The following is a 25,035-nucleotide window of genomic DNA, read 5'->3' on the forward strand; positions in this document are numbered from 1 at the left end:
TGCCACCCCTTCCTTCTGTTGCCTCGCCCGCCATCTCACCAAGAACCAAGCTCTATGGGAAGGGGCCAGGGGCAAGCTATACCCCTGAGCCCATGCCCCGGGGCAGGCGGGGATGGGGGCCAGGGTGGGATGGCTGGAGGCCGGTGGGGACCTCTCATTCGGTGGGTGCCCTGTCCTGGTTTGCAGACCCAGCCTTGGCTCTCTGGGCCTTTGCTGCAGAGTTTGATAATTCCGCACTTCTTTGCGTCAGACTTACTGATTTTAGGAATGTCGGAGAACCAGACAGAGCAAAGCAGAACCAATAGCGTATCATTTGCAAAATTACGTTAAGAATTCCCTTCCGTGTTTCCTTTGAGGTGTTTCAAAGTCTAAGATCAGAAGTGATTTCCCTGTGGGGACCCAGGAAGCCCCTGGCACGCTTCTAGGCCGAGTGAACAATAGTTCTTTTCTGTTGAGGAAATGGTGCTGACATCCTGAGCTATTGTCGTTTAGTACTAAATACATGTTACACTGATGACCTGGCGGATAATTTGAGAGGCTGGAGAGCTTGGGTGCAGGGACCCTTATTACTCTGAAATGGGAGGTAGGAAAGCGATCATGGGGTCCGTGTAAGAAGGCAGTTGAGGTATTTCTGCGTCAACCCTTGTCGTATTTCATCCCTTTTGTTAAGCTGTGGTGGCCTGTGCTGTTGGCTGGGCTGTGTGGTTACATTTACATCCAGTAAACTGCAAGCGTGTGCACGCAGATTATCCTGTCAATATTGACTGGCTGTTCTAAACATTAATCATTTGTTAAAGATCTCGACTAGGATTGCTTGGCTCATATTTAGACTTTTACCACCTTTTTAAAATGTAGACTGTGGGGAGTTAGTGTTTAAGGAGGAGAGTTTCAGTTTGGGAAGACGGAAAAGTTCTAGATGGTGGTGATGGTTGTGCAACCACGTCATGTACTTAAGGCCACTGAACTGTACACTTGAAATGGTTAAAATGATACATTTTATGTTATGTATATTTTACCACGATCAAAAATAACAATGAGGGAAAACCCTACACGAGCAGTTGGCAGGGTGGCACCAGGGCTTTGCCCCTGGTTTAACCCATTCTCCAGTTTTCTTTCTTTTTTTCGTGAGGCACAACATACTTACAAATCAGCATATAAAGTGCATTAATCTCAGTCTTAGCTGTGCGGCCCATTGAATTTTTGCGTGTGCTTATATCTGTGTCACTGTCAGCACCCAGGCAAGATGTAGAACATGCCAGCGCCCAAGAAGTTTCCTTCCCAGCCCGTAACTCCCCCGGAGGGAACCACTGTTTTGACTTCTGTCACCGTCATTTGCTTTTGTCCATTCTTTTTTTTTTATGGTACGCGGGCCTCTCACTGCTGTGGCCTCTCCCGTTGCGGAGCACAGGCTCCGGACGCTCAGGCTCAGCGGCCATGGCTCACAGACCCAGCCGCTCCGCGGCATGTGGGATCTTCCCGGACCGGGGCACGAACCTTGTGTCCCCTGCATCGGCAGGCGGACTCCCAACCACTGCGCCACCAGGGAAGCCCGGTTTTGTCCATTCTTGAACTTCACTTGCATGGAACCAGGCATAATATACTCTTTTGTGTCTGGTTTCTTTCACTTAGCATAATGAATGTGAGACCCACCCATTCATTACTGTATCGGTAACTATTTAAATTGCTGCGTGGTTTCCATTGTATACTGTACCACTATTTAATTTACCCCTTCTGTTGAAGAACATTCGGGTTGTTCTAGGTTTGGCTGTAATAAATAAAGCTGCTGTGAACATTCTTTGAGGAGCCTGTGTAGAGCTTGAGGGTGTTTGCTGAATCACAGGGTGCAAATATTTAGCTTTAGTGAATCCTCCCTGTTTTCCAAAGCGGCGACCAGTTTACACTCCCACCAGCAGACGGGGAGTGTTCCGGTTGCTCCCCAACCTCACCAGCACTTGGTATTTCTCTTCTCTTTCAAGCCATTCTGAGGGATATGTCGCAACACCCTGAAATCTAAATGCTGCAAAGGTGGACATGCTTTTTTTGCATTGTGCAAATATCTAGACTCCTAACCTTCAGTATGTGACCCCAGAGCCAGCAAAGCAGGCTGGAGCAGGGCCCTTGGCCGGTGTGGTGGGCCAGGCTGCTGCTTCCACGTCCCGGTTGATTTGAGGGCGTTTTCACGCTGGTTCCCAGGATGTCAGGTGCATTTGTGGTGGCATCTGCCTGCCTCCATCTTCTGGAACGATTAGTGTTCTTTAGCAGAGACTCACACTGGTTGAGAGAACTTATTTGTGGGTTTTCTCTTTCACCTTGAGCGTAATTTACCTGGGCCAGAGTGTGAGCTCATTTCGGGACGGGGTCCCCCCCTTACACTTCAATACCTTGCAACAAATATTTGTTCTGCACCTCCCATGCCAGGGAAGAAAGCAGAAAAGGAGCCGAGGGTCCCTAACAGCCTTCTTCTGGCCTCCAAAAAAGTCCCTCTGCTCCCTTCGGAGGCGGCGTGTGTTTGGGGCCATGGGAATGCTTGGGGTGAGCACGCGTAGATGTTCAGATCTTTGTATCTCTTCCCCCTGCTTCCTCCAGACGTATGTTTTTGTGCTACATTTTATTGTCTTTGAATTTCTTGTGTGTTGCCCTATCCTGACTTCTGTGTACCATACAGTTCTTTCTTCATCAGTTCCCAGCCTTTTAACTGTTTTTAAAAAACCTCATTATTTGACGTGTGAATGATGGGCAGTAACCACCCGCAAACCTTATACCGATCTCTGAAACAGTGATGGAGGATCACACTGTGACCTGTGAGGGCATCGCGGGTTTGTCTGCGCTTTTCCCCCCGCGCCTTCCTGCTACTCGAGGTGCCCTCGCTGCCCCTCAGCTGCCGGGCAGGTGGGCCTGCTCGGTGCTTTCCTGGTTTATAGCGCTCCAGCCCGAAAATGCGTCTCTTCACCTTGTCTCTCTCCGTCCACCTCTCTCTCAGCTCAAGCGGGCCAGCAGTGAGGACACGCTCAACAAGCCAGGCGGTGCCGCCGCTTCTGGGGCAGCTCGACTGAAAAAGACGTCCACGTCCGGGGCCGTCTCCGAACTCGCGGAGAGCCGCCTGAGGGGCCCCCCAGGTAGGAGGGCCCGAGGGGGGGGCAGGTGGGAGGGACTCAGGGTGGAAGGACTCAGGCAGGTTGGGGGGGGACAGGTGGGAGGGACCCAGGTGGGGGGCGCAGGTGAGAGGGACCCAGGTTGAAGGGACCCAGGCAGGAAGGGAGCCAGGACAGAGGGACCCAGGCGGGCCTTTTCTTGTCCATTTGAAAGCACCTCGGGCATTCACGCCTCCTTCCCCATCAGATACGTACGGAGCACTTACTCTGAGTGAGGAACTGGTTCAGGCGACAACATCCCACAACAGGAGATGGGATGATCCACAAAAGGAAGCAAAGAGGCAGTGGGGAGCCCTGTGCTTCCCCCGTTCCCTCTGGTTGCCCATCATCTAGCACGTGTTGCGTCCCTGGAGATCCGGGCAGGGTGGTGCAGGCTCTGGGGCCGTCTTGGTGTCTTCGTGGTGCTCCGCATGTCAGATAAGCGAGTCAGTGCGTAAGTCCCTGGCAGAGACAGGGACACAGCATCCGTCCTGGGCCCTACGGAAGCCGGGAAGGTCCTCTCGGAAGGCTGTTCAGACTCGTTTAGATGCCAGTGGCCTCGGGAACCCCTGGGCTTTCTCAGTGTTACTAGCTCTTTTTGAGAAACCAAAAAGGTTTTTTTTTTTTCCTAAGTTTTAAAAATATTGATTTATTAATTCATTTAAAAATAACAAATAAAATTAAACCCATTACATGTTAACATAATTACCATATCTTTATGAAAAATTTTCAAAAACAAAAATAATATTGAGAAAAATGGCATTTTATATCTTTGCATATCTTTATTTTTTAGAATTTTATTATTTTATACAACAGGTTCTTATTAGTTATCTATTTTATACATATTAGTGTATATATGTCAATCCCAATCTCCCAATTCATCCCACCACCACCACCCCCCCTCCATTTTCCCCCCTTGCTGTCCATACATTTGTTCTCTACATCTGTGTCTCTATTTCTGCCTTGCAAACCGGTTCATCTGTACCATTTTTCTAGGTACCACATATGTGTGTCAATATACGATATTTGTTTTTCGCTTTCTGACTTACTTCACTCTGTATGACAGTCTCTAGATCCATCCACGTCTCAACAAATGACCCAATTTCGTTCCTTTTTATGGCTGAGTAATATTCCATTGTATATATGTACCACATCTTCTTTATCTATTCATTCTGCAATGAACATTGGGGTGCATGTGTCTTTTTGAATTATGGTTTTCTCTGGGTATATGCCCAGTAGTGGGATTGCTGGGTCATATGGTAATTCTAGTTTTAGTTTTTTAAGGAACCTCCATACTCTTCTCCATAGTGGCTGTATCAATTTACATTACCACCAACAGTGCAAGAGGGTTCCCTTTTCTCCACACCCTCTCCAGCATTTGTTGTTTGTAGATTTTCCGATGATGCCCATTCTGACCGGTGTGAGGTGATACCTCGTTGTAGTTTTGATTTGCATTTCTCTAATAATTAGCGGTGTTGAGCTGCTTTTCATGTGCCTCTTGGCCATCTGTATGTCTTCTTTGGAGAAATGTCTATTTAGGTCTTCTGCCCATTTTTGGATAATATTGAGCTGCATGAGCTGTTTATATATTTTGGAGATTAATCCTTTGTCCGTTGATTCGTTTGCAAATATTTTCTCCCATTCTGAGGGTTGTCTTTTTGTCTTGTTTGTAGTTTCCTTTGCTTTGCAAAAGCTTTTAAGTGTCGTTACGTCCCACTTGTTTATTTTTGTTTTTATTTCCATTACTCTAGGAGGTGAATCAAAAAAGATCTTGCTGTGATTTATGTCAAAGAGTGTTCTTCTTATGTTTTCCTCTAAGAGTTGTATAGTGTCTGGTCTTACATTTAGGTCTCTAATCCATTTTCAGTTTATTTTTGTGTATGGTGTGAGGGAGTGTTTTAATTTCATTCTTTCGAAAAGGTTTTTTTTTAAACCATTATATTTGAGTCCAGAGTATAGGAAACTTAAAACGTCAGAGAATGTATTTCATTTTCTTTTGCAGCACATAGATAAGAAAGCTAAGCTTTCCGTGGTCTAACTCACAATGCAGCTCCATTAATAATAGTAATGTACTGCTCAATTGTCTAAGGTGGGAACACAGCTGAAATATGACATTACTCATTTATAATAGGAGGTGAATGGTAGACTACTTGTGATTTTTGCACTGTTACATAAAATATCACAATCCAGATTAGCTTTCCAAAGGTGTATTTTAATTTATTTAGTTTTCAAAAAGTTGAATCTGTGAAGAATATATGTGGCTTTTTTTTTCTAGGATGCAGGGGAATGGCCTTGTGTTTCTACATAATGGTTTTACTTTTTTTTTTTTTAACTTGACACTTCAGTATTTTTTAAAATTTTTATTTATTTATTTTCTTTTATTATTTTTTTGGCTGCATTGGGTCTCAATTGCGGCACATGGGATCTTCCCTGAGGCACGCGGGATCTTTCGTTGCAGTGTGCGGGCTCTTTATTGTGGCGCATGAGCTTCTCTCTAGTTGTGGCGGGCAGGTTTTTCTCTCTCTGGTTGTGGTGCATGGGCTCTGCAATTTGCAGCACTTGGGCTCTCTAGCTGTGGCGCGTGAGCTCTGTAGTTTGTGACACTTGGGCTCTCTAGTTGTGGCGCATGGGCTTAGTTGCCCCGCAGCATGTGGGTGTTAGTTCCACTACCAGGGATTGAACCTGTGTCCCCTGCATTGGAAGGAGGATTCTTAACCACTGGACCACCAGGGAAGTCCCCACATTTGGTTTGTAAAGTACAACATATGAAAGTACCACTTATTTTTATCAAGGCAGTCTAAGACTGATTCTAAAAGTTAACAAAGGGACTTCCCTGGTGGCACAGTGGTTAAGAATCCACCTGCCAATGCAGGGGACATGGGTTTCAGCCCTGGTCCGGGAAGATCCCACATGCCGCGGAGCAACTAAACCCGTGCGCCACAACTACTGAGCCTGTGTTCTAGAGGCTGCGTGACACAACTACTGAGCCCGCATGCCACAACTACTGAAGCCTGCACGCCTAGAGCCTGTGCTCTGCAACAAGAGAAGCCACCACAATGGGAGGCCCACGCACCGCAACCAAGAGTAGCCCCCTCTCGATGCAACTAGAGAAAGCCCGCATAGCAACGAAGACCCAACACAGCCAAAAATAAATAAACAAACAAATAAATAAATAAGGGTTAACAAAGCACCACTAAAAACTAACAGACTGACCTCACTCTCAAATATGGATGCAAAAATGGGAGATGAAAATATTAGCAAGTGTGATTCAACAAGAAATTAAAAGAACAGTAGTGCACATCACAACCAAGTGGATTTACGCCATCCAGGAATGCTTAATAGGAGATTGGGGAATATAATCCATCATACAATACTAATAGACTACAAAAGAAAAACCATATGGTCATCCCCATAGAGATGGAAGATGTCTTTGACAAAATTAACACTCTTTCTGATTTAAAAACAAGCTCTTGGTAGACTACAAGTGTATGGGTACTTCTTTAGTGATATGAAATATATGTATCTTGGGACTTCCCTGGTGGCGCAGTGGTTAAGAATCCGCCTGCCAATGCAGGGGACATGGGTTCGAGCCCTGGTCCAGGAAGATCCCACGTGCCGTGGAGCAACTAAGCCCGTGCACCACAACTACTGAGCCTGTGTTCTAGAGCCCGCGAGCCACAACTACTGAGCCCATGTGCCACAACTACTGAAGCCCGTGTGCCTAGAGCCCATGCTCTTCAACAAGAGAAGCCACCGCAGTGAGAAGCATGTGCACTGCAACGAAGAGTAGCCGTCATTCACTGCAAGTAGAGAAAGCCCGTGCATGGCAACGAAGACCCAACGCAGCCAAAAAAATCAATAAATAAATTTATATTAAAAAAAGAAATATATGTATCTCAAGCCAAAGCCAGCACTATGCCCAATGGTGAAATCCTAGAAGTGTTTCCATTAAAATCAAGAATGATTCAAGGTTGCCCACCACCAAATTTTTCTGCAAGTATTAACCTAGGCATTGAGACAGGAGAGCTATAGGAGTGTATTCATGTTGGAAATGAGGATACAAGATGATGATTTTATGCAGATAATACCGCTGTATGTTTAGAAAAATGCTTAGAATTTCCTGAAAGTTGTATCATGAGAAAAAACTTAGCATGTCCTAAAAATCTATTAGATATAAGAGTTCAGTGTGTGGCTGGTTATAGAATATAAAATATCAATAGTTTTCTTATCAGTGACTAGTTAGAAAAGATAATAAGAAATGATCCCATTTATGAAGGAACAAAAGAGGTAAAATACCTAGTAATAAACTTAATATTACCAGAGCCTCTATTTTAAAAACTCTTAAAACCCTTTTAAAGGACATAAAAGAAGATATAAATACACATGATTCTTGGATAAGAAGACAAAATATAATATAGATTAAATTTAGGGACTTCCCTCGTGGTGCAGTGGTTAAGAATCTGCCTGCCAATGCAGGGGACATGGGTTCGAGCCCTGGTCCGGGAAGATCCCACATGCCGTGGAGCAACTAAGCCCGTGCGCCACAACTACCAAGCCTGCGCTCTAGAGCCTACAAGCCGCAACTACTGAAGCCCACGTGCGTATAGCCCGTGCTCCGCAACAAGAGAAGCCCCAGCTCGCTGCAACTAGAGAAAGCCCGCAGGCAGCAACAAAGACCCAACACAGCCAAAAAAAAAAAAAAAAAGATTAAATTTAGTCCGTATACAACAAAGATGTCTAAATTATTCTGTGAATTCGTTTTCATCACAATTAAAATATCAGTGGGAATTTGAGAGTAGGAACACTGATAAAATGATACTGGGTTTATCTAAAACAGGGGTTCTCAACTGCGGGCGATTTTGCCCTGCACCCCAACCCACGGAACAAGCGGCAAAGTCTGCAGACATTTTTTGGTTGTCATCACTAGGGGGCTGATACTGACATCTAGTGGGCAGAGGTCAGAGATGCCGCTAAATATCCTACAAAGCACAGGACTTCCTGCCCAAAATGTCAATAGTGTCGCTGTTGATAAACCCTGATCTAGGAGAATCAATACTCTAGAATAACCAGGAAATTTCTGAAAAATTAGTGATCGAGGGACTAACCTCTTCAGTGGAACAGTGGAGACAGTCCAGAATACACTGGAGGATTTCATGTAGGATAAAGGCGGCATTGTATATCAAGACGGATAATTCACTCAAAAATAATAACTGATTGGATTTTTAGGAAAAAGTAAACCTGGATCCCTATCTCACTCCTCTCATCAAAATAAATTACAAGTGAATTAGAGATTAAATTTTAAAAAGTGAAACCATGCAAGTACAAAGAGAAAACATGAGAGAATCAACTTGTAGTCTCGGCCCTGGAAGGGCCTTTCTAAGTAGGAACAAACACAGAAGCCATAGAGGAAATGGTGAAAAATCACATAAGTATTAAACACTCCTTCGTAAAAAGAGGAAATTATTTGCAAAACATGTAACAAAGGGGGCTTATTTACAAAGAGTTTGTATAAATCAATAAGAAAAAGAAAAATAGTAAAAAAGAAAAGAGTAGTTCACATAGAATGGCAATACAGATAGCCACTAGGAAGATGCCAAGTCTTACTTAGAGGTAAAGGAATGTAAATCAGAGCAATAATTATGATATACAATTTCCCCTAACAGATTAGTAAAAATTAAAATGATTGAGGGAATTCCCTGGTGCTCCAGTGGTTAGGACTCCACACTTCCACTGCAGGGGGCACGGGTTTGATCCCTGGTCGGGGAACTAAGATCCCACATGCTGTGCGGCACGGCCAAAATAAGTTTAAAAAAAAAAAAAACATTAAAACGATTGATAATTTCTGATGTTATTAAGTGTGAAAGGAACCACACCACATATAGCTGATGACAAGGACAATCTGGTAAAATCTATCTACATTTGAAATACATATAATCTTTCACCAAGAATTTCTACCGCTTAGCATTTAGCGTTACTGATATACTTGAAAAAGGATGCCTATATATATGGACAAGATATTCGGTTGTGGCATTATTGTAACAGTAAAATACTGGAAATACCTAAGTGTGTATCAGCCCAGCGCTGATTGCAGAATGAGATTTTGGTACAGCAGAACAGTATGCAGCCATGGAAACTGACACAGATTCGTCTGTACGGACAGGGAAAGATCATTACTAAGTGGGGAAAATAACATGGTGCATCTAGTCTGACCTCATTTGTTTTGATTTTTAAATAGATGTTAATATAATTTTTGAAATAATAACTTTTATTCTGGGAGGATGTAGGGATGTTATCTTTGAGGAGAGTTACCAGAATTGAAAGTGGTGGGGGAGGGACTTCCCTGGTGGCGCAGTGGTTAAGAATCCGCCTGCCAGTGCAGGGGACACAGGTTTGAGCCCTGGTCCAGGAGGACCCCACATGCCGTGGAGCAGCTAAGCCCACCCGCCACAACTACTGAGCCTGCGCTCTAGAGCCTGCGAGCCACAGCTACTGAAGCCCGCGCTCCTAGAGCCTGTGCTCCGCAACAAGAGAAGTCACCGCAATGAGAATCCCGCGCACCGCGTCAAAGAGTAGTCCCCGCATGCCACAACCAGAGAAAGCCCGCGCGCAGCAACGAAGACCCAACGCAGCCAAAAATAAATTAAAGAAAAAAAAAAGACACACACAAAAAAGAAGTGGTGGAGGAAGGAGACTTTTCATGTTAGATCTTTCTGTTTAAAAATTTTAAAAACACATGCAGACATTGCTTTAAAAAAATAAAAACAGAGTAAATACAAATCATAACCTAACTTTTTTTTTTTTTGCCTTAGCCAAATCCTTCCTCTTCCACTTGCTTTTTAGTGTGTCTTAACTATTCATTGGTAAATTATTTAACTGCTTGATCCCAGCACGTACTCCCTTTGTTCAGGATTCTAGAGAAAGACCTTGGTTTTACTGGTTCCCACACCCCCTGAGCTTTAGTTTCCTTACTTGTTCCCTTGAGGAAATACCTACAGATCTACGGCACAATGATGTCACAGCAAAGGTCTGTGAATGCTTTGTAAACTGTAACGAGCTATTGAAATGTAAGATGCACTTCTATTCCTGTAGTTATCATTCAAATTCAGTTTGCCATCTACTTGATTGTAATGAAATTATATCCTTTGACCTCATCGAGTTGAATTAGAAAATTGCATTTGTCTCTGGACCTTGTGTTTTGAAGTGCAGGTTGTCCTTAACATTTTCGTATCAGCTTTTGGACAGCTGACACTTTTGTACATTGTCATGTATCCCCAAACTGCCTCGTTCCTGGTGAATTTGGACCCGTGCATCAGCTGATGAGCCCACTGTTAGAAGCAGTGGCTTGGCCATGCTGCCCGTCAGCCGGTGTGTCTCTGTTGCAGGTGCCAGCACCCCTGCAATTATGCAGTCGTGTTAGTTGGTCGTGTGAATATCGGATCACACTTGGTCTTTATTTTATGAGCACGAAAACCAGGGGAACGAGAGTGTTGGCACTAGTAATAAGTGTGGGTTTTTAAATCTCAGTCCTGTTGAGTCAAAGAGGGAGGCGATTTAGTGTGTTAGAAACGGCACCTCACTGGACTCACAACCATTCTCTATAGATTCAGCTGTGAAGAATAATATAAAACTAAAGAAAATAAGGAAAATGCTAGCAGTATGTAGTTGATTTCCTCTTAAAGGAAAGATGTAATTATAAATTATTTATAGAACTTAGGGGACAGAAATCTTTTTATGGCCCTCAAGTCTTACTTAGTTTTTGAACTTTTGGCTTTAGGACACTTCTTTTTTTTGGTAATGCATGGTATGGTATAATCTGTGTTTTCTTTCAAATATATTAAATTTGGAAGGGATCTCATTGTGAAATTATGATACAGTGTTGTGGTTGTAAACTCACAGTGGTTACACCTGTGATCAGCCTGTATTGCACCCTTTCCTGGGAATTGATCTGACCTCAAGGAGGAGCCCTCAAACGTAGAACAGGAGAAAATGCTCACTCCTTAGGTAATAATGATTGTATGATTGCGCACGCTTGCATCTGTTGCTAACGCACAGTCTAACTCAGGTGCTGGGGGAACTGCGTGAAGGGGCTGGACTGTCTCCGGGTTCTGGTGTCCAGGCCCCAGCATCCCCGGGGCCCTGCCGCCGTCTGCAGTAACTGCAGCAGCCGCAGGGGTGTGGAGGGTGCTCGGGGTCCAGCCCCGGCTGGTGCCCCCGAGGTGCTGGCCTCATTCGTCCTCCCAGCAGCCTCCAGGAGAAGGCGATGTTTCATCCAGATCAGGGGGCTTCAGAGAAGTCAAACGAGCGTGACGTTGTCTTGCCCACGCCCGCCCTATTTCCACACCGAACACGGGCTCCTCCTAACTGATTCTGAATCAGTATTATAACATCTCTGCGGTACAGCCGGACACACCTGCTTCTTCCTTTTCTCCCTCCGGTGCCCGTGGTGCAGACCTAGTTTTACCCGATGGGCGTGGAGCTTAGAGAATGGGGTGGCCCCTCGTGGTAGGCAGCTGTCCTCCCTGGTACCCCATAACCGCGCATCTCAGCCCCCACGAGATGCTGAGCGCCCCCCAAAGCTGCAAGGCGGTCCTGCCACTAGATGGCAGCCTTGTCCAAATACTGACCCTTGTGCTGGGAGTCCCCGCTCTGACCAGCAGTCCTCCTGGCATTCATTAGGTCAACAAATATTTTCGAGCGCCTACTGCGTGCTCGACGCTGTCCTAGGCAACAGAGAGATATCAAGGAGCAGGACATGGAGCTCCGTGAACAGATGTGGTTGCGGCCGTGTGGGGGAGGAGGACAGAGGGCGGGGGGGCCGGGGACTGAGAGAAAGAGGGGTGAATGACCCGACCTCATTTTGGAAGGAGCACTTTGGCTGCCTGTGCAGACTGGACGAATGGACAGGGGAGACCAGATGAGAGGCTATGGCCAGACCCTAGGAGAGAGACTTTTCAAGGCTGAATAATAGTCCATCATATGTAAATACTACATTTTCTATATCCCTCCGCCATCGGACAGACCAGAAAGACCAGGAACGAGCTTTAACTTCAGGCGGTGTCTGGGGTGACCCCGGTATGAGGAGGTTTCGAACTTGGTGCTGGTATTATCAAGTCCTGGGTTCTTAGGTGGTACCTGGTGGTTTCATGACCCCGTATTTCCCAGGGGTCATCAGGGCTTGGCGGCTTTCCGGGGTCCTCCCCAGGAACCCGTGGTTCAGAGTGGGGCGCTCTCCCTGCTCCTGCCCCCAGGAACACTGACGTTTCTGCCAAGTCTTTCCGTCCAGAAATGTGCTGCCTCTCCAGTTCTCTGAGTTTTCATTTTCGCTTTTCCCTAATGTCTGCTTATTGCCCCCGTCCTCCCCCCTCCCCCTCCCCTCCCCCTCCCCTCCCCTCCCCCTCCCCTGCCCAGCTCCTCCTGCCCAGCGGCTCTTCCTCCGGCTCCTTCTGTTTGTTGAGTTTATGCCTAGGTTTATACTTATCCTGCTTTGGTGGATGGGATTCCTTAGTCATTGTATTTTCTTTCTTTTTCTTCTTTTTTAACATGGAAAACTTCATGAACTTGCATGTCATCCTCCACGCTAATCTTCTCTGTATCCTTCCAAGTTTAGAATGTGCTGCTGAAGTGAGCATTTGTATTTTTTTAATTAGATATTTTTAAACTATTTAATTCATAACTGACTCCTTCCCTTACTGGTACTGATGGTTTTCAGTTGATTCTTATGTGTTTTCCAAGTGGAGGATTCTGTCAGCTGCGATAACAATGCCTTTTGTCTCCTCCATCCTGTAGCTGTGTCTTTTCTCTCTGATTCCTGCTGTACCGTGAGACCCGAGTTGTGTTCAATGCTAGTGATGTCCTTGTTCTCATTTTACTGTGATTGCTTTTTAAAAAGTTTTATAAATTTATTTATTTTGTTTTTGGCTGTGTTGGGTCTTTGTTGCTGCGCGTGGGCTTTCTGTAGTTGCAGTGAGCGGGGGCTACTCTCCATTGCGGTGCATGGGCTTCTCATTGCGGTGGCTTCTCTTGCTGTGGAACACGGGCTCTAGGCACGCGGGCTTCAGTAGTTGTGGCACGTGGGCTCAGTAGTTGTGGCTCGCAGGCTCTAGAGCGCAGGCTCGGTAGTTGCGGCGCACGGGCTTAGCTGCTCTGCGGCATCTTCCCGGACCACGGCTCGAACCCGTGTCCCCTGCATTGGCAGGAGGATTCTTAACTACTGCACCACCAGGGAAGCCCACTGTGATTGCTTTTGATGTTTCCCCATTAAATCAGATACAGAAAGTTGGCTTGAGATATTGTTTTGCAGGTTCAGTTCTTCCTTTCCTCTTTTGCTCAGAGTTACTAGGATTGGGTGGTAGATTTATTAAATGCCCTCAAGGCATTCTGTTATTACTTTAATTACTGATTTTCGTTTTTACCCTGGAGTCTCCTTCAGGAAATCCAAATATGTGTATACTTGGTCTCCTGGGTATGTCTTCCACATCACGGATTTCCTTAATCCTTTTGATTGCTTTCATGCATCCTCTGATTTTTAAAAGCTTATCATCTAATATGCTTTGCTTTGTTTCTTTCCTTGAATTCAACTATTGTGTCTTTAATCTTTAGTATAATTTCTCTGATTGCAAACTGCTTCTTCTTTATGACTTCTTGCTCTATCTTCATAGCTATAAAAGCTCCTTGAATTTCAATGAGGAGGCAGATTAGAGATTTTTAAAAACATTTCCTGTTTCTTCCAATAACTTTGTTTCATAGGTACATATTTATCTGGATTCCTCAGATGATTCCCTTTTTATGAACTGCTGAGACTTTCCATATAGATCTAGTGATTTTCTACAATCGTCCATCTTCACAGAGGGAAATCTGTTGTGTCACGTCCCAGGGGTGGTGTCCACGCGGTGACTTTCTCTCACGCTGAGACTCAGGGTAAACTTTGAATAATGCAAAGTGCTGGTTTCCCTTGATTTACATGTTAGCTGCATTTCTAGAAAATTCAGTGTCTAATAAAGTGTAAAAACTCTCCTTGTGGCCTTCCCTGGTGGCACAGTGGCTGAGAGTCCGCCTGCCGATGCAGGGGACGCGGGTTCGTGCCCCGGTCCGGGAAGATCCCACATGCCGCGGAGCGGCTGGGCCCGTGAGCCATGGCCGCTGAGCCTGCGCGTCCGGAGCCTGTGCTCCACAACGGGAGAGGCCCCAACAGTGAGAGGCCCGCGTACCGCAAAAAACCCCAAAAAACAAACAAACAAAACCTCTCCTTGTGTTTCTATGTAAAATAGTGTTAGATTCTGGACTCAGATCATTATAAACAGTTCTTTTTTTCACTTCCCGAATGCTGGGTATCCTAAGAAAGGGGAGAGGGCTGCAAGAAGCAGGCACACCCCCGACATTTGTAGGGCCTGGGGCAAGGAGGCAAATAAGGGCCCACTGTTGATGGGCAAGGTTCTGATCAGTGTAATTAAGTAGCCTATGAAGGATCTGGGTGATCTGTTAGGTTGTGGTCCAGGTTGTTGTATATATCAAAAGTTTATTCCTTTTTAATTTCTTCATAGTATTTCTTGGTGTGGATGTGCCACAGTTTATTTACCCACAAGTCTGGGTTGTGTCTAGTGTTTTGCTCTCATGAATAAAGCTGTCACAAACATTATCATGAATAAAGCGGTACAGGTTTTTACGTGGACATTTTGTGGAAGCGTTTCTCTGGGACAAATGCCCAGGAGTGCAATTGCTGGATTGTATGGTAGTTGCATGTTTAGTGTTTTAAGAAATTGCCACAATGTGTTTCCAGAGTGGCTGTGCCATTTTATAGTCACGCCAGCAATGTGTGAGTGATCCAGTTTCTCCACAGCCATGCTAATAGGTGTGTGGTGATATTTCACTCTAGTTTTAATTTGCATTTCCCTGATGGCTAATGATGTTGAAGCACATCTTATTTTTCTTTTGCAACTTAAAAAAATTTTTTATTTATTTAATTTATTATTTATTTTTGGCTGCGTTGGGTCTTCGTTGCTGTGCGTGGGCTTTCTCTAGTTGCGGCAAACGGGGCTACTCTTCGTTGCAGTGTGCGGGCTTCTCATTGCGGTGGTTTCTTTTGTTGCGGAGCACGGGCTCTAGGCCCACGGGCTTCAGTAGTTGTAGCACGCGGGCTCAGTAGTTATGGCTCGTGGGCTCTAGAGTGCAGGCTCAGTAGTTGTGGTGCACGGGCTTAGTTGCTCCACAGCATGTGGGATCTTCCCAGACCAGGGCTCGAACCCATGTCCCCTGCATTGGCAGGTGGATTCTTAACCACTGCACCACCAGGGAAAACCCAACCTTATTCTTCTTTTCCAAAGTTGTTTTATCTAGTGTCATTCCTTTGACTTTCTATATAAATTTAGAATTATCTCATCTGTGTACACACAGAAAGTCTTCTGGGAATAGACATCTTTACTGTGTTGAATCTTCCAATACACAAACATTTATTTAGATCTCCTCTGATTTCCTTCATCAGCATTTTATAGCTTTTAGCGTACAAATCCTGTACCTATTTTGCTAGATTTATACCTACTGCTTTTTTTAAGCAATTGTAAGTATTATGTTACTGTATTTCTAATTTTGGTGTTCATTGCTAGAATATTGAAATACAGTTTATTTTTTATGTTTATCTTGTATCTTGTGAACTTGCTGAACTCACTAGTTGTCGGAGATTTTTTTTCCTTTAGATTCCTTGGGATTTTCTATGTAGACAATCATGTCATCTACAAGTAGGAGCAGTTTTAATTCTTCATTTCTGACCTGTATACCGTTTATTTCCCTTTCTTGCCTTGTTACACTGTCTAGAAATTCCAACACTGTGTTGAATAAAAGTGCTGAGAGTGGACATACTTGCCTTGTTCATAACCCTAGGGGGAAGGCATTCAATCTTCTACCATTAAGTATAATGTTAGCTTTTGGTTTTTTGTACATGCTTTTTATCAAGCTGAGGAATTTCCCTTCTATCCTAATTTTTGTAAGATTTTTTTTTTCTGAGGAATTCCCCTCTATTGCAACATTTATCATGAACGGAAGGTGGAAAGTGGACCAGCTGACCGTCAATGTATTCACCAGCTAGATTTACTTTTTTTTTTAATTATTATTATTTTTTTAGTTTTTTTTTATTTTTAGATTTACTTTTTAAAAATGTGGATGGTTGGGAGAGCGTTTTGTGAACCACTCGTTAAGAAAAGGGAGAGTGGAATTTTTAATGTTTTGATTTATACCCTTTGTTGTATGCAAGAATTTAAGAAGTCTTATAGAGATAAATGCAAGAAAATAAAAAGATAAATATGTGGGGGGCGGAAATAGAAAAAGCAAAAGCTAGAAGGAAAGTGCATGATTGCTAGTTTGGTGAGGAGTTTCTGGAAGCCAGAGGGGAGAGGGAAACCTGATTCATGATAAGATGAGAAGAAGCCAGCTACTGATGAAACACACAACTGTCCTGGGACTGAAATGTACAAAAATCAAGTCTCCTTTAGGTATCTGAAGGGAACAAGGGATCGATTTTCTAAAGTCGGCAAAGGCATCTTATAAAGCAAAACTTATATGTCTGAACACCTCACTAGCACCCCTAGGTAACAGTTCTCTCCTTTATTATTCTTTTAAACAATTCATACATTGACTCTCTCTGCAGTATTTAGTCAGAAACACAACATTACTGTTAGATTTCGGTGAATTTAAACCAGGTGAGAATATTGGGTTACGTGCCGGAGTGACATTACAGCAGTAAACTTCAGGGATGGAGATGTGATACTACTGATGATACGTGTTTGTGTTGACAGCTGGGGTCTGCTAGCTGAAATGTCGAAGATGCCTGTGAGTAAGCTTGGCAGGGGCAGTATGACTGCAGTACAGTGGGTGGAGGTCGAGGACGTCTCCCACTGCAACTGCCCTTCCCGGGAGAGCATGGTGACTAATGGCCTTTAATAGGGTCAGCTTCTGGACGGAGGGATGGAATGATTCGTTCTTCTAGGAGGACGATCGTGGGTGTTGCTCCTTGAGTGAGCGTGAGCTGGTTCCTGGTCAGAACCACGTGGCCTGGCGCCCGTGCCCCAGGCTTCTTTATGGAAGCGGAGAAAAGGGAAGGAAACGGTGAGTCCCACTGTGGAATGAGTTTTATGTTCCAGAAGAAAGTTCTGCTTTTCTGGTTCTGGGTAACCGTCACGTTGGATGGAAGGTAAGCCGGAGGTCTTTCCACTGAATTCATGGAACATTCAAGTTCCAGGCCCTGAACTTGGCCATGACCTTCTGAAACGTTCACATCGCCCTCTGGAAAACATGACCAGACCTGCTCCCTCGTGCTGCCTTTCCTGGCTGCCGACGCACAGTAGATTCTCAGTGCTCTGTTCTCTCTTCCTGAAAGTTTGTCTGGATGATTAAGCTTGCCGTCGAATTTTATTTCTTAGCATATTGATTTCCACGTCAAAAATTAGGTGAATACTGAGGAAAGCGTTTTTCCTAAGCAAATTACAGTACAGATAGAGTAGAAGTGTGTCCTGCGGATACGTGCCATCCCCCTCCCTCAACTGAACCTTGCTCGGGTTTTCTTAAATGCTCTTGGACGGGATATTTATCCTCATTTGATCAATTCCAAAAGACAGCCCAGCCGAGGTGGCTTTATGCTGCGGGAATTCGTTTCGGAACCCGAACGCAAGAGATTGATAATAAATGAAATCAACATGTATTTGATAATCTAAGTGCAGAGTATTCAAGTCAGGAACTGTGTGTGGGGTTGATGGCGGAGGGTCCGAAAGGAAGGCTTGCAGACAGCAGTGGAGCAGCAGGAAGGCTGGAAGAAAAGTGGCAGAGGCGGGCACAGACGCGGCTTTGTTCTTCCCTTCCCGCCATGCCCCAGCTGTGTGGCCTGAAGCAAAAGGATCCCCCAGCAACGCTGCCAGTCCCGCTCTTGGCGTAGCCGCGCCTGTGGGCTTTCAAATGAAAGCAGGTAGGAAGGGTCCTTCTGCCGTTTGCCTCTTTCTCAGTGCGTTTTCCGAGTTAACCCATCCTGGCTCCCGGCCACCCCTGGGGCTCCTTTATGGGCCCTTGCAAACCATTCCTTTAAAAATCTGTTCTACCAAACTCTAGTCTTTGGTCAGGTAAAATTTTTAAATCATATTCATTTTTTGAATCGGTCATAGAATCATATGGCTCACAACGTAAAGGGTACAGTGAGAAGCTTTGCTGCCACCCCCCGTCTGCCTCGTTCAGCACTGCCTCGTTCAGCAATGGCCCTCCGCTATCCTTCTAGAGATTCCCAGTGTGTGCAGAAGCAGGTGTGTGTCCTCTTCCCTCTCTGTGCACGGACGGTGGCGGGAACGGTCACAGGTTCCGCGCGGTGAGCCCCGGAACCCAGTCTGCACCCTCCCACGTGTGCGGTGTGCTTCACTCCTCTCCAGCCTGCCCCTCATCTCTCTGCTTATGAGAGCCGTTCATGACCTTGTTCAAAGTTATCTCCGCTTCTGGGGTCGTCATTTCCCTGGGCCAGGAAATTTATGCTCCTTAGGTGGTTTTCTTGGGCTTGAGTTTCCTTCCAAACTAAGGTTTGGTCTGCCCTCCGCAGGGCAAAACCATTTTGGGGGGCACGTGTGTGCGGGAAGACAGGAGGAGGGGCAGAGCTTTTGCCCTTAATTGTTTTCAGCAAACCTCAGCTCCTTTCCAGGATTAGCTTTCCAGACCATTTTCTTACAGGTTTCTGCCAACTTCATAGTCAGGCAAGGCTCTGCGTCCTGTCCTTCAGTTTTACGCAAGTCCTCGACTTTGCCCGGGTCACCGTCACCCTGATTGCTTAGGGATCACCCCTTTCTCCCATCGTTACTCACTGTGGGATGAGACTCTCCCGTTTGGAGAAGCATCACGTGTTTCGTTACCTGTAAGACGAAGTTAACCCCACCCATCTCAGCAAGTGGGGACCACAAAAGGCAATGGCCTTTGTCAGGAACCAAGAACAGAGCCTAAAATGTAGATCTCTCTATAAAACCTGCTTTTCCTCTGAAACCATCCTCCATAACAGGATCTCCGAGTTAGGAATGGTGACAATTTAGTAAAATCCACCTGCTTTGGACTCTGGGGCGTCCTGACCAGGCTCTTCCAGCTCTGCTTTCCTAAGATGATGTGCTTTTTTCTTCCTTGCACTTTGTCAACAATTCCTTTTTCAGTCAAAGTTAGAGTTCTCCTTTTTGGTTCCAAGCAGTAAAATTAGGGCCAGGTTTTGACTGAATATGTGGAAGAATGTTCTAGCAGCCACAGAAGTGCAGGGAAGCGTGCTGCCCCAGGAAACCAAGAGCTCCCGGTTATCGGTGGGGAGGTTTCATTCTGCGCTGAACTCCTTGCTGGAGATGTTGGAGGGCGATGGGAGCAGATCCTCACTAACGTCCTTCTCAGCCCTCGAGGGGTTGCTGTGAAGCTCAGAGACCTCCTCCTCTTGTCTCCTTCCATGTGGGAGACACTGCTCCAGCCCCTCGGACCACCAGGTACCTGATGACTCCAAACCTGCATCTCTGCCCCAACTTGCACCTGCCTTCCGGAAACACGCCTCCAGCTGCCCACGGCGTCTCGTGGATGTTCTGCACGTGTTGTGTCCGTCCCTTCGTTCCTTCAACAAATGTGTCCGCTGAGTTCCAGGCATCTTCCCAGGTGCCGGGGACGCAGCCACGAGCGAGACAAGGGAAGCCCCGGCTCTCCTGGGTCTTACACTGCGTTTGTGTGGGATCTGTCGGAGTGATGCCCACCCCTCTTACTGCACTTGTTTCCCTGCTTCCTCTAGCATCTGACTCCTGCCGACTGCAGTGCTCTCCTGACACCCAGATCAACTCTCCTGTTATCCATCAGCTTCCTTTCCTTCAGCGTGTGATTTTCTTTGTCACCACGTCTACCCACTTCTTTTCATTTCCTCTGGGTTCCCCTGACCCCACCTGGCACAGCGTCTCTCACCTAAGGCACAGAGGCTTCCTGGTTGAAGTCGGGCTGCTGGTAATGTTTGCCCCACCCTCTTGTCCTGAGAGACTGGGACCAGTTTGGGTCAGTTCATTGACAAAGTTGGTTAAATTGGGGAATCCTAAAAAATGAAAGATATACTTTAAACATTTTATTTTCACCTAAAATGTTCAAGTGCTTTCATTCACTGATGTCCAGCTACAGAGCCAAGGTATTTTCTTGGAGCGCACCTGTCGGTGGGAACCCTTTGGCATCTTCCCACACCTGTGACACACCTTCCATGATTTCCAGCTTTAAACAGGAGCGAGAGCATAGGTGCTTCCGAAGAGGACTGCCTGCAGACTCCTTTCACGTGTTTGCTACTGGTCCCCTCATCATTTAGAGCTACTTTGGGCATTTTTTAAATTGAAGTATAGTTGATTTACAATGTTGTGTTAGTTTCAGGTGTACAGCAAAATTATTCAGTTTTTTATATATATATATATATTTATATGTAATATGTGTTTTCAGATTCTTTTCCATTATGGTTTATTACAAGGTGTTGGATATAGTTCCCTGTGCTATACAGTAGGACCTTATTTACCTCTTTTATATACAGTAGTTTGTATCTGCTAATCCCCAGCTCCTAATTTATCCCTCCCCCATCACCTATTTTAACAGCTCACTTTCATCCAGTCTTTTCAAACCATTCAGAGTGGCTTTTTTTTTTTTTTTTTTTGCGGTACGTGGGCCTCTCACTGTTGTGGCCTCTCCCGTTGCGGAGCACAGGCTCCGGACGCGCAGGCTCAGCGGCCACGGCTCACGGGCCCAGCCGCTCTGCGGCATGTGGGATCTTCCCGGACCGGGGCACGAACCCGTGTCCCCTGCATCGGCAGGCAGAATCTCAACCACTGCGCCACCAGGGAAGCCCCAGAGTGGCTTTTGAGGAAACAATCTCTCTCTCTCTCTCTCTGCGCTATTTCATTGGTTTACATAATAATTAAGTTATGTAAATAAAATCACTGGTACAACTAGCATAAAGGGGGTTGGAACAAATAGACCTACTCTCAGTATGCAGACAACCCATGTGGAGGGGGCTGAAGTGCACGGCTGTTCCAGGTGGGGCCTGCCAGCCAACTGTGCTCGTCCTGCCCAGGACATTGGTCAATGTGTCCTGTTCAAATGGGCACCTTGGTTATCTTGGTGAGCTGGTTATGTGCAAAATGCTAGGAAGAGGGCGGATGAACAGCAGGCTTTGCATCAGCAGGGCCCTCCATCCTGAACCACAGCGTTGGATGGCTCAGCCTTCTACTCAGACACCTGCGGCTCTCCCACGGGAGACCAGGGGCAAAGCTCCTGCCTGGATCCAGCGCGATCCCGCAGCAGCCTCGGCCCAACCCTGTTCGTGCCTTGAGCTCCAGTCCTGGGCCACAGGGGGGCTGGTTCTCCAAATACACTCAAGACTTTCCAACAATCAAGCCTTTGTTCGCCCTGGTGAGCACAGACCCGGCAATGCTCCTCCAGGACACACGTCCAGGCCCGGCACCTCTCCTGCTGGCCCCTCCTGCCACTCTGGACCTTGACAGCAGTGCTGTTCACCACAGGAGGGAGGACCAACTGGTAAGCATCACCTCCTCCGTGAAGACTTTCTCGATCCCACAACAGGATGAGCTTTTCCCCTTTTAAAGATACACTGCGTTTGGGTTTCCCTGGTGGCACAGTGGTTGAGAGTCCGCCTGCCGATGCAGGGGACACGGGTTCGTGTCCCGATCCGGGAAGATCCCACATGCCATGGAGCGGCTGGGCCCGTGAGCCATGACTGCCGAGCCTGCGCGTCCGGAGCCTGTGCTCTGCAACGGGAGAGGCCACAACAGTGAGGGGCCCGTGTACCGCATAAAAAAAAAAAAAAAAAAAGAAATGAGCTGGAGAACCTTAAATGCAGATTCCAGAGTGAAAGAAGCCAGTCCGCAAAGGCTGCATCCTGTACGATTCCAACCATACGACACTCTGGAGAAGGCAAAACCACGGAGACAGTAAAACAATCAGTGGTTGCCGAGGTTTGGAGGAAGAAAGGTGGGGGGAAGACTAGGTGGATCACAGGGTACTTTTAAGGCAGTGAATCTATTCTGTGTGACACTCCAGTGATGGATACATGTCATTACACATTTGTCCAAACCCACAGAATGTATAACCAACCCGAAGAGTGAACTCCAATATAAACTGTGGAGTCTCGTTAACAATAACGGATCTACAACATTGTAAATCAGCTATACGTCAATAAAAAAAATGAAAAAAAACACAGATCTATATTGGCTTATCGATTGTAACAAATGTACCCCACAGCGCAGGCTGTTAATAAAGGGGGAAACAGAGGGGGGTGCGGAGGGGGTATATGGGAACTTTCTATACTTGCCACTCATTTTTTTTATAAACCTGAAACCTCTTTAAAAAACAAAGGCTATTCCTTTAACAAAAATCATGATCCAAATAACTGCCTCGGGCTTAAAGTAACACCACAAAACAGGAATAACCGTCACCGGGGATCACCTGTCCATCAGCCATTTCCTTCTTCTTTGCTAATGAACTCCACGGAACACGATGCTGATAGAAGGTCACACTGTTCTTAGCTCCGGAATGAATCTTAATTACACGGTCGAAGCCAATCGTGGTGATTCCATTTTCCTTGCTAGTGACTGAGGGAGGTCTGGTGGGAGAGTCCGGGAACGCTTTCTTGCCCTTAAGGGGACACACTGGAAGCATGCTCTCTTCTTCCATGGGGCTTTGTCCTCCCTGCTTGCAGTCACCAGCACTACAGCGGCCATCCCCACCAAGACGGCGAAGGGAGGTGGCCAGGAGGGTAGATGAGAAAGACAGAGAGAACTGGTTCTCCCACGACATCACTGTGTCCCCAAGGTAAACCTGCTCTGAGTCACCTACCTTCTGTTCTGTTAATACAACATGGCATGCTTCCTCAGTGTTGAAGTCCAGCTGAGTCAGATATGATCTGACCTGGTAGCTCTCCTTTTTCTCCATAAGGGACTCAGGTTCAGAGAGATTCGCTATCTTGCCCAATGACATAGAGATAAAAAGGAAGGAGCCAGAGTTCAATTCAGGCCTGTTGCCTGCGAAGCACTTGTTCTTTCTTTCTCTACCTCTCTGACTTCAGGAGAAGCTGGCCCCGGAATCTTCAAAGAGAAGCGACTCTTTCGGGATTCAGAAAAGCAAATAGTTTCTTGTAATAAGTAACTGTAAACTATGGGAGAAAATCTTGAAGAACCCTTCCTGAATTAGAGAAAACACATTTTTTAAATCTCCAACAGGACTTAACTTAAATATAAATGACATCGCTAGAGGGTAAAGGAAGGCAGATTGAGATAATGGTCATTACCACTATAGACCCCGGTACAATAAAAATGCCCATTGTCTGTCCTTGTCTCAGCCACTGACTCATTAGGTGGCCTCGCCCAGACCACCCCCGGAGCCTACAAGAGCCTTATTATCTACCCATCACCTTCCCTTGCAGCTTCGTATGAATAATAAAGACTCATCACTGGCCTTCAGATTCTGAAGTTCACATTATATGCGAAAGACAAGCCTAGGGGTGTAACGTGAGTTTTTCCCTAAGCTTCCAAGTCTAGGAGCACAAAGGGGGTCGTGTTCCCCTCAATGATTTCTGGAAGTCCCAGGAGCATGGGGCTTAGGCTGCTTTATTCAATCAATAATATTCAGCACCTGTGTTGTACATGACACTCTCCAAGTTTTCCATCTTCTAAAGGAGGGGGGAAACCTCAACTTTCCTAATAAGTCAAAGGCCAACGAGGTTCACACAAAGAAAACCAAGAGAAACTTAAACGCTGGGAGAAAGAGTCAAAGAGAGGGTAACAGAAGAAGTCTAGTAACTGAATCAGAAGAAAATTTCCTCAGGCAAACAGCACATATATTGGTCTGAAAAACACTCCAACGACAAAAGGTGGCAGGAAACATCGAGGGCGCATCTGTAGGGACAGAAAGCAGATTTGTGGTTGCCTGGAGCTGGCGTGAAACAGGAATTGACTGGAATCAACAGAAGGCATCTTTTCGGTGTGACAGAAATGTTCTAAAGCTCCGTCATGGTGGATGGTTGTAACTTGGTAAACTGACTAAAACTCTTTGGCTTGCACATCTTAAATGGGTGAATTTAGTGATATGTAAATTACACTTCGATAAAGCTGGGTTTTAAAAAAATTGAACAGGACTTCCCTGGTGGCTCAGTGGTTAAGAATCTGCCTGCCAAAAAATTTTTTAAATTTTTTAAAAGTTTTTTTTTTTTTTGCGGTACGCGGGCCTCTCACTGTTGTGGCCTCTCCCGTTGCAGAGCACAGGCTCCGGACGCGCAGGCTCAGCGGCCATGGCTCACGGGCCTAGCCGCTCCGTGGCATGTGGGATCTTCCCAGACCGGGGCATGAACCCGTGTCCCCTGCATCGGCAGGCGGACTCTCAACCACTGTGCCACCAGGGAAGCCCTGGGGCTTTTTTTAATAAGTAAAAGGAGATAAACCGATGAGCCTTCAAGACTCAATTATTTCTGAACTAAAAAGAGCCCCGTCATTACTCCAAATCAATTAGCAGGACTGAAGCCTGGGGGTGCCTCAATGCCAGGAATAAAGGCTAGAAAGATACTGGCTTTGAAGAAGATGAGATAAAGGGGAGAGAGAGGCCTCAGCCACGCTTGGGACTGGCTTGCTTCCTGAGGGTGCTGCCGGCAGGTCCAGTGCACAGTTCACTGGAAGCAGCAGAGAAGGAAGAGGCAGCAAAGAGCAGTACAGGGCAGGGCGCGGGGAGGTCTGAGCAGAAAGACAAACGCAGCGTATCTGTTTTTTTTTTTTTTTTTTTTTGCGGTACGCGGGCCCCTCACTGTTGTGGACTCTCTCGCCGCGGAGCACAGGCTCCGGACGCGCAGGCTCCGCGGCCATGGCTCACGGGCCCAGCCGCTCCGCAGCATGTGGGATCT

The 25,035-nt window shown here is 46.1% G+C and overlaps 1 protein-coding gene and 1 pseudogene across 2 annotated transcripts in view; one reads left to right on the forward strand and one right to left on the reverse strand.

Moving 5' to 3' along the window:
• The window catches only part of SPECC1 (sperm antigen with calponin homology and coiled-coil domains 1), a 183,475-nt gene that overhangs the window by 16,157 nt on the left and 142,283 nt on the right, over window positions 1–25,035 (forward strand). For both annotated transcript variants that reach the window (XM_060133596.1, XM_060133597.1), the window contains exon 2: window positions 2,981–3,116. In XM_060133596.1, coding sequence (XP_059989579.1) covers window positions 2,981–3,116 — 136 coding nt within the window. The remainder of the gene's footprint in view (window positions 1–2,980; window positions 3,117–25,035) is intronic.
• LOC132512416 (U6 spliceosomal RNA) lies at window positions 12,666–12,758 on the reverse strand (annotated as a pseudogene).

Source organism: Lagenorhynchus albirostris, chromosome 20 (assembly GCF_949774975.1).
Source record: "Lagenorhynchus albirostris chromosome 20, mLagAlb1.1, whole genome shotgun sequence".
Lineage (NCBI taxonomy): Eukaryota > Metazoa > Chordata > Mammalia > Artiodactyla > Delphinidae > Lagenorhynchus > Lagenorhynchus albirostris.